Here is a 17067-nt window from a genome sequence, read left to right as displayed (position 1 = left end):
ACCACTCTTTTCACCTCTTTCACTCTCTACCCTCTCATCATCATCATTATCATCATCTCTACTCCTTCTACTACTCTCTTTCACTCTGTATCATCTCTATCACTATTATCAGATTAATCAGAGCTGTACAGACTGCAGAGTCAGCTATTCAATCTTATTCATGAATTCAAAGAGATGTATATGACATCACATGAGATTTTATTACAGAGTATTTAGCAGTATATACTATAAATACAGAGATCAAAATATGATAGAGATAGTAAGAGAGAAGTAGAGATAGTGAAAGTGATAGAAGAGACTGTAGAGTAGTAGAGATAATGATGATGATAGAGAGGCTAGAGAGTGGAAAAGGTGATAGAGAGAGGTGATAGAGGTGGTAGAAATGGAAGAGGTGATAGTAATGGTAAGAGAGGGGTAGAATGGTAAGATGAGAGTAGAGATAGAGAGTGAAAGTGATAGAGAGTGCTGCGAGGTGGTAGAGGCAGTGGTGGTGGTAGAGGTGGTAGAGGCGATAGAGGTGGTAAGAGAGTGAGTGGTAAGATGGGGGTAGGGTAGAGATATGGAGTGGAAGTGATAGGGGGGGCTGTGGGGTGGTAGAGGCAGTGGTGATAGAGGTGGTAGAGGTGGTAGAAGTGGTAGAGGTGATAGAGGTGGTAGGGGTGGTAGGGGTGGTAGGGGTCGTAAGAGTGATGGATGCCCAGATTTGATGGGGTGCACGTGATATCATGTGAGGTCACGTTACAGGGCATTTTACTCGGAAAAGTTGGTTTTTCTATAATATATAGAGAGACAAGCATCAAACCTACCTACCTACCACTTCCACTCTCTACCTCTACCCCCCTCTTCCACCCCGTATCACCCCTATCACCATTATCAGATTAATCAGAGCTGTACAGGCTGCAGAGCTGACTGTTCAATCTCATTCATGAATTCAAAGAGATGCACATGACATCATATAAGATCATGTTACAGAGTATTTAGCAGCCCATATCATGAACCCAGAGATCAAAATGAAGATTGATCTGAGCTGTATGAGCTGGAGCATTCAAATATTTTTGATGAGATGCATGTGATGTCATGTTACAGCGTTTTTTGCATGGAAAAGTTGGTTTTTCTATAATAATAGAGAAATAAATAGAGAGATCAGAGGAGTTAGCTACAGTATATTACATACGAGAGATCATGTGTAGATGGAGCAAATTGCTAGGACAATGCCACTGTGATGTCATGTTACAGCGTTTTTTGCATTGAAAAGTTGGTTTTTGAGAGAGATTACTCCGTATTCAGTCAGAGACTACGGTGTATGCAGCAAACCCCAACCCCCCCCTTCTCCAACAACGCCTTAATCGGAGGGCAGAATTTATCTCCAATCGCTCATCTGGCTAACCCCCACTGGAAGGGAGGTACTGTACTGTCACCGTACTGTGGTCTGGGCTACCCCTATATTTTCGTTAGTGGCCCCCTGAAATTATAGAGCCCTGCTAAACCGAAATACCGGGGGGGGTCATTTATATGAATTATTGCACTGTGTAATTATTATTACTTCCACCTCTAGTTACCTCAACTGTCATCATACAACATATCGTACAAGGAATTCCCAGGGCTACGGCCTGACTCCCATTCTCGTCGCCTTCGGACCGGTCACTCTCTGTCCAGCAACCCGGATGTGCTCAAGGCTGCCTCTCCAGCGGCAACTAACTCAAAATTCGAAGGATTCGCTGCTTCCCTCTGACATGCTTCAAGCTTGCGGATCCGTGAATCCTAGGAAGGCTGACTGACGGTGATATAAAGGAAACATGTGAAAACTGGGAAAGAGGAGTTTGAAATGGATTAGGGGGGAGGATGAGTTATTGCATACGATATGTGTGTGTATTATCTATCTGTATATCAACCAGGATTCGAAGCAATCGAAATGAAGGCCGCAATATCATTCATGGATATCCAATTGAAGCCCTGAATTTGGCTGAGGACGCTGAGCTTACCGCGCATCAACCTCCTATCTATCACTCTGTGGTAACCCTGACAGTCCACGACGTGACATAGGCAGAACGCACCTTGTGAAGGAAGACTTTGCCCTTGTTAGGTATCTTGACATGTCTCGCAAACGGGTTTGGACTTCAACCTATCTACCCTACCTCTAAAGCTACGAATAACCGTAGGCGTTTCATTCCTTTGAGATCGTTGCTCATTTCTCTGTTAATGTTGCTTGGAACACCCCGTGTTGTGGTCCCTGCGATGGAGCTATGCTGAAACACCCTTTGTTCTGAAGGACAAGGTGTGAGATAATGTAAAACACTTGAGAATGATACTTAGAGTGATTTTAAGGGGAAATAAATATAAGTATTAACTCGGATGGAAGAATATTTGCTAGGTCTTATACATATTACCGCGGAAAATAAATTTTGATTACAGTAAACAAATCCATCCAACGATATTAGAAACGTAGCAAATTGTTATTTCAAAAAGTGAAATGAGTTATTTACTCAGTACGAAATTATATAGCGAGCATGAAGTCAAAGATTTATACCACATCATAACCAAAGACATAGGCAACACGAACAATAACAGCACGAAAACACAGCAAATGGCTTCTAGCAGAATATATATCCCCGCGTTTTTGCCACCTGGAGAAGGTATTATCAGGGGCTATTTGGCGCAAGCTGGAGATTTTTCATATGAAAATCATAAAAAGCAAATAAAGAGAGCAGACTTGCGTTCTCACTGACTCGAATAAAGCGAGACCCCTTTTCCATCCCTAAGAACGAATTCGACGAAGTGGTAAAGGTGGGCTCTGCTGTTTTCCCCCTCCAATGCTCATCTTTGGGTTAAGTTAGATCCACATAGAAAATAAAATGGGGTAATTGGTGCCATTCGTGAGCGAATGACATTCGGGTAGGTACCTACATATCAAGGGTATAGCATAGTATCAAAAGAAAGAGAAAAAGAAAAAGAAAGAAAAAAAACAGTATCGGAGATTAGATGTGTAGCAATAGCAGATCATCTTGGTCTCGACTTCGGATATCATCCATCAATGCTTAGATATTATTCCCTTGTTGCACTTAAATCATTTGAAGGTGATGGCACACGAACCCTGTCTGATTGAGGAACTGGCCGAAAACGGGCGTTCGTGCAACAAACAGGATGCCGGTTTCCTGCGCAAAATCTGCGCCAATCTAAATATAATAAAACCGTTTGGCAGGAAACAGGGCTGACAGACGACGGGACAATTTGAAACTCAAGAAACAAACAGTGCGAGAAATCGACGACTAGCAAACTCTTGAACGCATTTCATTTTATTTATCAATTTTGTTTAACACAAACTTCCATGCCATTCAGCAATAGATACCGTGTATCTTAAATAGTCATCATATGTGTCCAACTGCTAGTCTTGTGTATACGTCCAGTAATCCATCACACCCCCGTTATCCCAATAAGGCTGGAAGATATTCAGCGAATCCATCGTAAAGGCAATACCAAGGGAATTCGCGATGGAATCCTGCATAGTCTGGTCCTCCAGCTGGCCACAAAGACTGCCGCCACTGCCGTTGGTCATTTGCGTCCCGATGCTACGATTCTGAAGCGGGTTGGCACTGGCGATCTCAGATATATAAGAAGAGGCCTGGCTGGACTTGGTGCCGCTCTGGGAGTGATTAAGGAGTATATCAATCTTAGCGATGAGGCTATGCGTGACGTTTGCGGCGCTCGCGGCGATGGCGAAGTGGTTGCCGAAGGTCTCGAAGACGGTGATGGCCTTGTTGATTGCGTTGCGCGCGATCGGTGTCAAGGGGGTATTAGGGTGGGCCAGGATGAATCCGATTAGGGAGAGTGAGGCGTTCCACTGCCACTGATATGCTTCATGCCAGCCGGGGAGAATGTCGGATTCGTTGAGGATTTGGTGGATAATATGAGTGATTGCCATTGCATGTTTGACGCAGGAAATGGCGTTGCTTTCAGCGTTGGGTCTGGAGATTGGAGAAAAGCAGATAAACGGGCGATACAGGTTCATGGAGAGGTTATGGTATAAAAGCTCCAGAAGCACCTGTTGCCGCTTCAACCACTGAGGTGCAAATCGCTCTACCTCTACCGGTGATCTGTCGGTAGAGAAACGCTCTCCATTCCCTTGTCGTTTCATTTTCAACGCCTCTGGCACGTTGGCTAGCCATTGCTGGAGAGCCTGCATATTTAACGAAAGGAATTCGGCTGCGTTCTCCAGGCCTTCTGGATCATTGTATAGGCTCTTCCCGTCATTTCTACCAAGGATTTCAGAGCAATGGTGATAAAATGCCGTGTAGATGGTACGGGTGGTGATTAACAGTTTAATATGATGTAGGCCGTGGGTAAGCCATGTGATGTCTTCGCCAAAGGAGCCAAAGTTAGAGCCGGAATGTAACGCTAGCTCATGATCGTCAGCTGGTAAACTGGCAGTGACCTGGGAGAGTTGGGCGTAGAACGGCCGTCCGAGCTTCATGCATGTTTTGCTTTCTGTGGCATACAACGTCCACCACAATCGTTTCCGCAACTCCCTTTGCGGTCGCGGCATATCCTCTGAGGGTTCCGTGTGGATTCCTAGAATATGAGCTGTCCGAACAGCGACAGCCAAGGTGCTATGCGCCATGTTTTGGAATGACGCATTGCAAAGGAAGAAGAGGGAGAACATGTGGCATTGCAGAGTAGATATCGAGGGGCTTTCAAGCTCGGGAGCAAGTAAGGCTTGACATCGTCTATAAAACCATCGGCCTGCGATTGTCGCATCGTTGCTATCGACATCCGTCTTTGATGTAGTGTTTGCATCAGGCCGCGGCAAAGTCGCAACGCCATATTGCATAGTTATAGCAAGGATAATATCAACCAGTGCTGATGGTCTTCGAGGTTTCCCGGGAGTGTCCCAGAGAGACTTGTAGTACTCTCTAAACTCTCTTTCATCCAGAATTGGCAGCGTAGAATGATACGACTGCCAAAATAGATTTAAGAAGTAATCTTCCTGCGTTCCTGTCAGATCGTCACCATCTATCGGTATATCGGCGGATAAAAGATTCTCTTCGATAGGTTCGTTCTTTGAACTAGTGGGGCACGCAAAGGACCTGCTCGCGGAATTGGGGTGAAAGTGATGATCCAGATGCGGCTGCTGGAGAGCCGTGGCAAGGTAAGAACTTAGGCGACCAATGTAGTAGCACAGAGATGAAGGGCCATAAAACTGAGTCTGCTGAGACTTGGCCGTCCTCGCATGGATTCCTTCCCAGTACCTCCTCTCGGGCCTGCCTGGCTTAAGAGCATCGAGTCCCTCGGGTGTGTACGCCGTCAACGACTGTGGTGGGCTCGGGGGAAGTACAACTTCCTTGGTTTCGGGCTGCTTGGTATCCTCAAGTTGCCGTTCTAGGTCTTTAATGCGCCGTTTTAATTTCTCGATTTCCCTACTCAGTGTGTCAGCCAAACGATCCATAACGCTGTCCCCCGGATCCGAGGGTGGGGGAGTATAGGAAGAACTGGAGACAGCAGAAGACACCAACCTAAGAGCGTGAGGCAGCGTCCGCATCTCACTCTCCCCGTTGCTGGTACATTTCTCCCCTCTACCACGGCAGTTGGCACACGGGCGGTCATTGTCACATCTGACCCGGTGTAGGCGGCACCAGTCGCAGGCTCTCGCAACCTGCCTGCGTTTGGGCCGTGCTGGAGGTGCACACCTAAAGGGGAGTTGCTCAGATTGGCTACCTACCGCAGCGGGTTGGGACGAGCCTGTGGAGGTGGTATGCATCATTGCGGATTCGGACTCGAGAGAAGAATGTCACACTGTTCATGCACCCAGCTTGGGATATCGATGCCTCCTTGGCGGAGATTACTCCGACTGGTTCCGCCACGGTTGGTGTTGGACTTAGCGCGATGATATCCCTGCGCTTGAGATCTAGCGCTGAGTTTCTGAGAGAGCGCTGCCGCCATTTTCGTCCTCTTGATCGATGCGAACTCGTTTATACGTGTACTCTCCCCCAGTGCTGCATATGAGTGTGGCTGTTCTCAGAAATCTCTATGTAGAGGAATCGAATCACGACGACACATTGCTCTCTGCGTTAAAATCTATCAAATAACTTCCGCTGGCTGTGGAGACCGTGGGGCAGCGTCAAGTAGTAGAGTAGAGAGTGAGAGAGAGACAGCCTAGCCGAAAGGAGTTGCTCCGATAGCTGATGGAAGAATTGCACCTCCGGATCTCCAGATGGGCTAGCTCATCGTTCTCGTTGTCTCCCTTGAATTGATGCCTGACTTGCGGGTTTGCGGCAGGTCAAAACTACTCTGAAGAACGGAGAGAAGCTGGCTTTAGCCATGTCATATCCACCTACTCCCGCTCTCAGCTGAGTTACCTCCCGTTTTCCTGAGCAGGCAGACTGCTTCTAATCCATGGATAAAACCTGGTAACCCAAAAGAGGGTGAATTGAGGCGGGAATGACATTTAGTCCACATCGCTCCTATCACGGCCCAGAGGCACGACGACATCCACGGGTGTATGAAATGAGGGTGCTTCGGCCTTGCATTGGATAATCGATGCTTCACAAAACCAAGCCTGGCCCGCATGCCTGATCCTGATCTGCTATGGCGTGTTTGTCGAACGCAGCCGTGTGCGGCCATCCCGCACAAGGAGCAACGGGGATAAAATACGGGTCCCAGGGGATGATTCCCAGATGATGGACCGTCCATCAAAGGTTAATGAGACAGAGACATAAATACTTCCCGCCACTACCGAGATACGGCGGGCGCTGCGAGGGACAGTGAACCCTACTATCTCATGTTACTGGCTGAATGTATGAGGACATGGACATGAACATGAACATTTATTGACCAGTTCCCGATACAAAAAAAGGTAGCGAGATCGCCATGTTCTGGAGGAGCTGCACTCCGGCGGTTCCAATATAAATCCGATTCAATTGCGGTACCAGTATGGTACCCGTCATCTTGAATCGCAAAATAACTTCGTTCCCCATTTCTATCCTTCTCCCGCGGCAGCTTACGGTAACACTGCGCACCTCGCTGTGCGAAAGCTATTTCTTCTACAAAGATTCCCAGCCTGAAGTCTCTTTCCAACACCAAACCAATCCCTCTAGTGCGAGCGTAGGTACAGTACATAAGATCTCGTTGCTTCCTTTTCTCCTCCAACCTTCCCATTCCCCTTGAACTTTCTTTTTCCCTTCCTTAATTTGCTCTCAATGCGTCACTAACACTACATCAGCCGCCAAACTCTCCCAGAATGGGTGACCGCTCTCTGGTTCAAGCTATGGCGATAAAGTTGAAGAGACGACTGCTGCAACCCCGACGCCACCTTACTTGGGTATCACTGATGTAAGAGTCAACTGGAGTAAGTCACATTTTGCGGAATATCAACTGGAACGTTCTCGTTTGCCAAGGGCTAAAATTGAATAGTAACAAGTCTACTATTCAAGCTCAAGCAACCTCTATCGTCCTGAAGGGACGGGGCCGATTTTCGGTAACGGCGTGAGTGCCAAAGCAAATAAGATATGCAAAATCCCAGCACGGAATCGCAAGTTAAAGTTAACGTCATGGTGTCCCTATTCCTACGTCTTGGAAAACATTTCGCCTCGTGAAGCATCGATATACTCAATTAACAGATATCCTGTGCTCAAGGGTACCGTTCTCTCGGCTTTGGTGTTGCATATGGGCTGTTCAAATCAGTGGACAGTCCACATTCCATCCAGGTGTGGAATTGGTACATCGGGACAGTTCTGCTTTGGATCCATGCATACCTGCCCTCTTCACGAACGGATTTTCTCATCTGTGGTTCCCAGGGCAAGGTTCCACTCTCTCCAGCCTAGTATACCAAGGGAAATCGGATCATCAATTTATTATTCCCCGCCATCACTCTCTCAGTCATCGACGCCATCGCGGATGCAAACTCTGAAGCTTCCATGTATCTAGTCCTCGACATGAATCTACTGAAGCCAGGAGCTGAGATGATGCACAGTAGGTTTCAACAATCAGGTTTGCGATTCCGGTGCAGATGATTAAAATAACAAATTATCCCACCCCGGGTACTGCAGCTCATGGAGGGTATTGGAACCATCATCTTTTGCAGCAGCACGTGTTTCGGCGGGGCAGACAGCTGGCGCAGCATGGCCCTGGGACACTCCTTTCAAACCTTTCTTTTTTGCCCTGTAGCTGGACACAAAAGTCGGACGGAGCAGAAGGACGTGAATCAATCCCGACCAGAATTCAGTCACCTTCGAGCAGCAGGTGGTTTGACAGAGCTTCTGCCAGCTCAGGTCAACAAATATGCCCCCTGTTGAGGTAGAATTGGCCAGGTGGCTGACTGTCTAATCAATCCCCTTCGAGTGAGATTAGCCCAGGGAGATACAGGCACTGGGGTGGTTTTTATTTTATTCGGGTTTTGACATTGCCTATTTTGCGCAATCCGTGTTTCAATTAGTTTAATTGGTTTGGCAGGCGGTTTGCTTGGCGGGCGAAGGCAGGATATATTTACATACAGCAGAGTGAGTGGGTGGAAGATTTTCCCCTTCTTCATCTTGCACAACAAAAGCATCAGGAAGGGTTTGGCATCATCTTCCATGACACTGATGGACAGAAAAAGAAAAGAAAAAAATAATAATGGTAGAAGAAACAACAAGCAAGCCTTCCGCTCGTGAGCATCGACCCGACCTCCTCATCCTGACCTAGACCTGGAGTAATAATTATCGGGACTCAATCAAAACGTGAGAATCAATTATTAATGAACGATATGGCGGTACAAAACCATTGAATCGCGTTAATTATGAAAACACAGTTGAATCTTAAAATGCACTGGGAGGGGAGTACTAAACATTTACATTAACAAGGTAGGTAGGTAGTTAAGGTTCTATTAATTAATGCTAAACAAAAGAGGGAGTGAAGAACTCTCTTTGATTATAACTAGTTAAGCGCAGAAAATAAAAGAACGTAAAATATCAGATGGAGATGGAACTGGAACCGGAACTGGAACTGGACGAAAACGACTCCTTCAAATATATATATAAATATATAACTAACCCCTGCACGATATCACTGAAACAAAAAAGAGAAAAAAGAAAAAAAAAAAAAAAAAAAAAAAAAAAAAAAAAAAAAAAAAAAAAAAAAAAAAAAAAAAAAAAAAAGCAAAAGAACAAGAAAGAAAGAAAGAAAGATTCAAACGTTCAATCATTCATTCATTCCATCAAATCTGCGAGATCTCATGGGTACACACAAACTCAAACACGTAAACGCTTCTACATAATTGTTTCAACTCATAAACACATAGAGAAACGTAACCTGTCGAAAAAGAAAGCAAAGCACTGCTTTTTCGCCAAGAAGGAAAATAAACAAGAGATGAAAAATTTGAAAATTTGAAAAATGAAAATGGGGTGAAAGGAGGCAAAAAATGGATAAATTATCATTGAAAATATGAGCGGGACCTCCAGTGGGAAGTCAGTTGACGGGGGATCAAAAGCGGAGAAGAAAGAGTTGCAGGGTCTCCAGGAATATACACCCCCATCTATTCCTCTTCATTCCTCCACTTCCTGTTTTCCCTTTCCCCCCCTGGACCCCTCCTCCGGCTCTTCTCAAAAAAGCCGCTGTAACTGCGGGTACTCAACCGAGTACTTCGCAATAAGCGTTTTCTTCCAAAACTCAAACGACTCCTGTGCAACCGCAGCCGCATCCTCATCGCCCTCCCTAATAAACGCCTTCCGCAAGCCCAAAAACAACGCCTCGAACCCCCGCTGGTCGGCCGTCCAGCTATCGCCTAGGGAGTACAGAAAGCGCTGCAGCCGCCGGCCGTTCAGCACAATGTCGGCCATGTCAGGCCTGCCGCGGCGGCGGTAAATGTCGGCAAACTCGAGCTCGGCGGGGGAGAGGGCGTTGTCGCCGCCGACGAAGCTGCGGGTGGGCCAGAGCATGGGCGGGGAGCTGAAGGCGAGTTCCTTGGATTTGATCGAGGAAGAGGACCAGTCGATGATGGCGGTGATGTTGCCGTCGTCGTCGACCATGATGTGGTCGTCTGTTTCGCAGAAGTGCTTGAGGTAGAAGGGCCCGCCTTCGCGGCTGTTTGTCGAGGCGACGAGGTCTGGGATCGTGTGGAGGCGCCAGAGGTAGGAGAGGAAGTGGCCGAGGGAGAGGTGGGCGAATTCGCCGTCCGTGATGATGTCTAGTTGTAGGTGCATGATGGCTCGTAGGGAGGCGTTGAGGCTTGAGAAGGGGCCGATTGGTGTTCGCGAGTCGCGGAACAGGGGCAGCTGTGCGTAGCCGCCTATGTTCACTTCGCCGTCATCTGACGGGACGATGGACCCGGTCATCTCGAATGAATAGCGTTCTAGCTCTAGTGAGATATCCACCAGCTGCTCCATGATCTTCGTCTGCCTTGACTTGCTCACTTTGTCCCACTGCAGCTTCCGTCCGCCCATCTTCTCCAGAAGGACGAATGATGCGCCGACATGGCTATCTGGGGAATCAGCCCAGCTGTAGTAGTATACCCCGGGGGCAGGCACGGCAGTTTTCTCGAGGAATTTTAGCGTGAACACCTCGCTGAGGAAGATATATTTCTGCACGGGAAGGGGTGGAAAAGCGTCATTCCTCAGCCGTATCCGCGCATCCCACACCACGCCGTCTTGGAAATTTATATCAACGTGGAAATCAGTAATGGTCATATGTTTCGACAGGAGTCTCCACTGCGTGTCTCTGTCGGCGGTGAGAGCCGGGATTGAGCAGGGGACACCACGGCGAAGATTACTCGCCAAGGAAGTGAGGGCGAAGCCATCGAGTTGGTCCAGGGCCGTGAACAGATGGGCACGCTGGGAAGCGGCATAAGCCTCGCGGTATGTATCCAGGTCGGTATCCTTTATCAACGAAGTATATTTTAATTTTCAAGTTAGCGGGGCAAGCTCCTGTTTCGGTAAAAAAAAGAAGTTTTTATGTGGTAAATAAAATAAACAACCCGCTTGGCAAGCCAAAACGCGAAACACAACAAGGGAAAAAAAAGAAAAAAAGAAAAAGAAAAAGAAAAAGAAAAAGAAAAAGAGGACAGGGTGTAACTAGGCTGGTCTTGCCTCCGAAAGACATTTGTGAGAAGCTGACTTGATGTGGGCGCCGCAATGGTTCTTGGAGCAGATCAGACAGCCGCCATGTTTGCGGGCAGCCGACTTGGAGCAGCCGTTCACGTCGCAACCTCTGAGAGGCATAATATATATAATAGCCGCAGTGAACTACATATATAGGGACCTCCCAGGGCCGGTGGAGAGGGCAGAAGTCGGTAGCTGTAAGGACTGGAAGACTGAAGGTGTAATCTGTCAGTGGGCTGGAGGTGGTAGTAGTAGGTAGGTAGTTAGTTAGTTGGTTGTTGCGTGTCTTGTCTGTACTGCGTATGATGGGTTGTGTGGGAGTGAGTGTGGCTGTTCTCGTCGTTCTTCTGTGGTTTATGTGAGTGTAAGTTGGGGTGGAAGAAGAGAAAGAAGAAACAAAAATAATAATAGAAATAATAATAGAAAAATAGTAGAAAATAATAGAAAAATAAAAGAAAAGAAAAGAAAAGAAAATAGAGAAAATACAGGAACAAAAAGGTTGCAGCCTTGACAAAACAAACAGCCAGCTCAACAGCAGCTCAACAGCAGCAGCAAAGAGCGGGATAAAACCGACTAATAAATCCCAAGGAGCCAGGAAACCACTTGGACCAAGCAGGAAATAGTCTAAGTAGTAGTTTCATTAATTAAATAATTCACAGTATTAGTTAAATAACTAGTTATGGAACTAAACTACTGTGCAAGTTAGCCAGAAGTAACTACTTATTATTATTTAATAATATTATTATTAGTTTAGTTAACTTGTCCAGTTAAATAACCAACTAGTGGTGGGTTATTTATTTAGCTGCAACATTCCTCTAACTCCTGCGGTGTGTGCAAATAATAATAATAATTAGACTGCACAAGGGATGTTAGGCCCATCAATCACCCCGTCATCCAGCCAGGCAGAAAACAAGGGAATCTTTTCTGGATATTAACTAACTATTGTAGACGAGAACCTCACGGAGCTTTAACTACAGCTTGCTTAGTTAGTTACACTTACACTCGCAAGCTAGGCAGGAAAATCCTGATTATTGATTATCGAAGGGGGAAAAGGACGGGTAGATAGATCTGTTGTGCTATCAAGTTAAATTTAAGAATTAATATATATATATATATATATACCTAGGAAGAGGAGGAGAAGAAAGAAGCGCACAACATTGGCCCGGATGGCTTGCGAAGCAAACAAAATGGTTTGAGGCGATATCTGTAGGATAGTTGAAGGTTGTATTGATAGATCTATCTACAGGAACATATTATAGTGGTGGGTCACGTGATCTAGTGGGATCGCTAACCGCAACGGCCGTAAGGGCCAACACCCCCCCTCGAGATAACAAGAATCACATACAAAAACACCCAAACCACCAAGATAGTCTGTCAAAACCAAATACAAATGTAAAATTAAACATTCCCAACTTTTATGCCTGTAAGACCTAGCAAAACCATGAATCGCGCAAATGCCACATTGCCTAGGGGTTTAGTGAGTCCATCCGCCGCCATCTGAGCGGTGGGAACGTATTCTAAATCAATGACCCCCTGATTCAACTGCCAACGCGAAAAATGGAAACGCGTGTCAATGTGTTTGCTTCGGGCCGTAATGGCTGCCACCTTTGTGAGATCTATGGCACCCTTATTATCGGCGAGGATCCGTATCGGAGATGTAGTGATGAAGCCAAGCTCAATCATGAGGTTCCGGATCCATGTTGCCTCGCGGACCGCCTCACTAAGAGCCACATATTCGGCCTCATTGGAACTTAGAGATACACAAGGTTGCTTCGCCGAACGCCATGAAATCGGGCCGCCTGCGAGCTTAAAAACGTAGCCGGATGTTGATTTCCTATCACCATTCAAGGGGCCGGCCCAATCGGAATCCGAGTAGCCGAAGGGTAGGTAGGAATCATCGGGGAAATCAGGGGTAATGGAAAGATCGGTAGGAACGGACCCCTCATACGGGCCGCGTCCGTAGAAAATGCCCAGATCCATGGTCCCTTTCAAATAACGTATGACGTGTAATAGGGCCTTCCAACATTGAGGTGTTGGATCAACGTTCCGTTGAGCGAGTAGTGAGGCAGCGCGAGCGATATCAGGACGTGTTTTGACTGCGAGATATTGCAAGCAACCCACACCATGTTGGTATCGCTGAATTGTGAAACCAGCCTCTTTCTCAGGTATAGGGGAATCGTCAATGCGAAATCCATCCTCCATAGGTGTCCTGGCGACAGCTGCATCATCAAGGTAGAAATCTTCAACAAGGCACTTGATATATTGACAATGTGTCAAACCAATTCCCTTGTCTGAACAATTGACCTCCATACCCAAATACTTGGTTGGCTGGCGTAGATCCTTGACTTCCAATTTCTCACTGAGCATACTCACTAGCCAATCAGCATTCTCAGGAGCTTCGGATATGATGTTGAGATCGTCAACGTAGATCGTCATATAGAGGTGACGTCTGGATGTATGATACCAGAGTGCCGGATCATGGGCGCTGACTGTAAATCCAAGATCGCTCAACAGAGCTGTCAAGTAATCATACCAGATCTTCGCCGCAGGGTCCAGGCCGTATAAACTACCCTCAACCGCGCAGACAAGCGTTTTCGGCGAACCTGCCTCAAATCCGGTGGGTTGCCTCATATAGACCTTCTTAGTGAGGCGCCCATGAAGATATGCCATCACTATATCCACTTGACGGAGTGTCCAACCGCGTAGTGCTGCTATTGCAAAAAGAATACGATTAGCAGTATCAGTGATGACAGGAGCGTAGGTCTCTTCTCTAGAACCCTTCTTAAGCCAGTTACCACAAATCACCCAACGCGATTTTCTAAGAATACCATCAGGATCGGCATTCGGGTCCGCGGGCCTATCTTTCTCAAGGAACACCCAACGGCCCGGAGCAATCGGTTCACCCCTCGGGACGTCAGATCTAGGGATCAAACTCCATGTATTGCGTCTCTCCAGGTCGGTAATCTCGCGTTGCATGGACTTCTTCCAATAATCTCCTACCCCCCCTGGCCGAGATGTGGCATCCTTGTAGGACTTCGGGAGGTTGCCTGTAATGGGGCTTGGAGTGTAAGTAGCCAGCGATTTCGCGGGCCGCAACCATGTAGAATTCGGATCATCAATGTCGGGAGCATCTTCATCATCAACCAGATGAATATCAGGTTCCGGTTCGCCGGCATTATTAATGGGTGCCACAGATGTGACAACCGGTTTTTCGGCGATCGGGAACCTCACATCACTACTGGCAATAATCTTGTCAGATTCGGGATGCCATAGGCGATATATCGATGTGCCACTGAATCCAATGATACGATAGGAATCGGCACGTGGAGAAAGCTTATCCGCGGGCCGCTGGGATCCATGCAAGTGAACAAAAACCTCTGCACCCAATCGGCGAAAATGCCTTACATTCGGCGGGGTATTCGTAAGTGCACACCAAGGAATCTTATGTGGACTTGGAACCACAGGGATCTCTGCAGTAGAGGGCCAAAATTTCGAGTTGTAAAGGACTGTAGATGTGGGAGTATTATTGGTTATTGCAACCACTGTCTCTAGAACATCTGCCCAGAACTTCTTAGGAAGATTACCTTTCAAAAGAGCAGCTCTAACCCGTCCCATGATAGTGCGGATTCCACGTTCGGAAACACCATCCTGATGTGGCGAATGTGGTGCCGTTGGTTCCCATTTGATACCATATGAATCCATAACTGTGTGCATACGTGTGGATCGGAAAACACCATCAATATCGGTCCGTAGAAAAGCAGGGGCTGTATACCCGAGATTACCCATGAATCTGAGCCACAACTCAAAGTATTGAACAGCTTCATCCTTGGACTTCAAAAAATATACCCAACGGTAGCGAGTTGCATCACAGGTGATGAGCATCCAGTATTTGGTCCCCTGGCGGGACTCTAAGGGGTGGTCAGAGAGGTCTTCCAATGTACGTCCGCCACCTGCAAGGTCAATATGGACCTTCTCAATGGGTCGGATAGATCTAGGCATCGGTGTTTTCGAATAATCTCGCGTCATACCAGCCTTGACACATTCCTCGCAAAAGAACTTAGTCTTAGGACCCTTAATTGTGACTCCAGTATGGGGATCCTTGGCCATAGCAATTATAGCACCAGCGTGGATGTGACCGAGGTCGTAATGCCAATCCAAAAGAGTCTTTGATATCTTTGATGTCTGTGTCTTGAGACCTGTATTCGTGTCCGCAGAATCGACATTATTAACAGTAGTGGCAGCAGCCACAGGAAAATCAACTTTTCGATCAAAATCGTACTCGTGGGGCATCATCGCAATATACTTGACTGCCCTGTTCGGATGATTGGGATCCTCATTGGACTCCCGTTCGTCGACCTTATATATGTTGTTCTGAGCGGTCCGGACTGCATGGAAAATAACACCGTTCGGGGCTCTGCAAATGAAAAAAGAGGGAATAGTGGAAGACAATGTAAATCGGAATCCCTGATCTTCAAGCTTCGCAAATGAGAGCAGGTTAACTGTAATATTAGGAATATAGTGAACATCCTGCAAGTTAACATCACCACCCTCAACCTCCAAGGTGACAGTCCCAATCTTCTTAACAAACCCAGTTCCCCCAGTGGCAGAATCGACAGAGATGTTACCATTAAAAGGTTTGATGTTTGAGAAAGAATGAAGCTCACCCGTCATATTCAGGCTTGCACATGTGTCCAAATACCAAGATCTAGAGGATGGTTTTCCAGTGACTGTGGAAGAGGAATAGGACTCAACCTTCGTAATTGCTGCATTTGCTGCTGGTTGAGAACTCATCAAGTCATCCTTCTTCTCTTCCTTCTTGTCATCCTTCTTGTCATCCTTCTTTCTCTTTTTATCAGGGTGTAAGATGAAACACCTGTCAACAGTATGTCCATATCTTCTGCAGTGGGTGCACTTCCATACAGGTGTGCTTTTGTCCTCATCTTTGTCCTTATCTTTGTCCTTGTCCTTTTTCGCAGTCACAGAATCAGCCTGAGGCTGCTTTTTCCGCTCGGTGGTGATCTTCTTGGATGTACGATTGGTCAGTTGCTTCATCAAATCATCAATATCAATGTTGATAATGGGTCCCTGGCCAGTGGAGAAAAACTCATCCAAACGTGTCTTGACAAACGGTCTTTGATAATCTTGTAGATTGTTGAGGAAGAGATCATGGTATATATCCTCAGTGCTCTGACAGAGCTCCTTGTGACGGGCAACAAGATAGCGGAAACGTCTCTGGAAAGTAAGATAATCATTCTCCTTGACTTGTAATTTTGTCAATTCCTTGAAGACATTAACTCGTTCCTCTGCCAGTGATATCGCATATTCCACATTGATCTTGTCCCACAGGGCCGCAGCATTGTCAGCTTCCAAGGTTCCAATAGTAGTTCGAACGTTTCCAACAAGACTCGATAGCATACGCCTATATAGAGACTTGGAACGGATCCTCCACTTCTCGGAGTCGATATGACGTGTAAAAGGGGATTCTCGTTGGGTCCTCAATAGGATGTCGGTTCCGCCAATAACTTCCGCATCAGCCAACATACCGACACGCCAGGCTTCATAATTAGAGCCATCAAATGTGGTCACTGATTTGGTGTCTAGTGCATATTTGACTTCCTTCTGGTATTCCCGCAACTCATCCCTCGTGGTGTCTCTTTGTGCAGGTGTAGTGAGATGTTGAGTGGTTTCAGCCGCAGCCATCTGGTTCCGTAGCATCATCTGCATAAGATCCATAAGATTGCCTGCGGTGCAATAGATAGGTTGATTCGGATCACCATTAAAAGTCGGCATTCCGGGGGTGGGGGACGGTGGAGGATTCGATGGGTTGGAATGAACAGATTCTGCAGATGGATGTTGGGGTTGACTCTGCTTTCCTTTGTCCTGAAGTTCCTCCGTTGTCTCATCATCAAATTCCATACTCTGGCGAAAACTGACCTCAGCCTCATCTTGCAAGTCAGGAGCTTCCTCATAATGAGTGGTCATCCTATCAATGAGTCGTCTAGTG

General features: G+C 46.8%; 2 protein-coding genes across 3 annotated transcripts; both read right to left on the bottom strand.

Annotated features, from left to right (window-relative positions):
* Positions 1-2324: 2324 nt before the first annotated feature.
* Positions 2325-7186, bottom strand: BDCG_02336. Of its 2 annotated transcripts, XM_045417881.1 has the most exons (3): positions 5508-7186; positions 2905-5411; positions 2325-2818 (listed from the first exon to the last, which is right to left on the bottom strand). In XM_045417881.1, exons 1-2 carry the CDS (start codon positions 5753-5755, stop codon positions 3383-3385), a joined length of 2277 nt encoding a protein of 758 aa, XP_045279995.1. In that variant the 5' UTR covers positions 5756-7186; the 3' UTR covers positions 2325-2818; positions 2905-3382. The 2 variants fall into 2 exon arrangements, with proteins under 2 accessions (XP_045279995.1, XP_045279994.1); XM_045417880.1 differs by having other exon boundaries at positions 2325-5411.
* A 2383-nt stretch (positions 7187-9569) lies between these two features.
* Positions 9570-11064, bottom strand: BDCG_02334 (uncharacterized protein; the record flags this gene model as incomplete). Its single annotated transcript, XM_045417879.1, has 2 exons — positions 9570-10841; positions 11038-11064. 2 exons carry the CDS (start codon positions 11062-11064, stop codon positions 9570-9572), a joined length of 1299 nt encoding a protein of 432 aa, XP_045274591.1.
* Between the last annotated feature and the right edge of the window lie 6003 nt (positions 11065-17067).

Source organism: Blastomyces dermatitidis (assembly GCF_000003525.1).
Source record: "Blastomyces dermatitidis ER-3 genomic scaffold supercont1.2, whole genome shotgun sequence".
Taxonomy (NCBI): Eukaryota; Fungi; Ascomycota; class Eurotiomycetes; order Onygenales; family Ajellomycetaceae; genus Blastomyces; species Blastomyces dermatitidis.
This window is presented reverse-complemented; position numbering and strand designations above follow the sequence as displayed.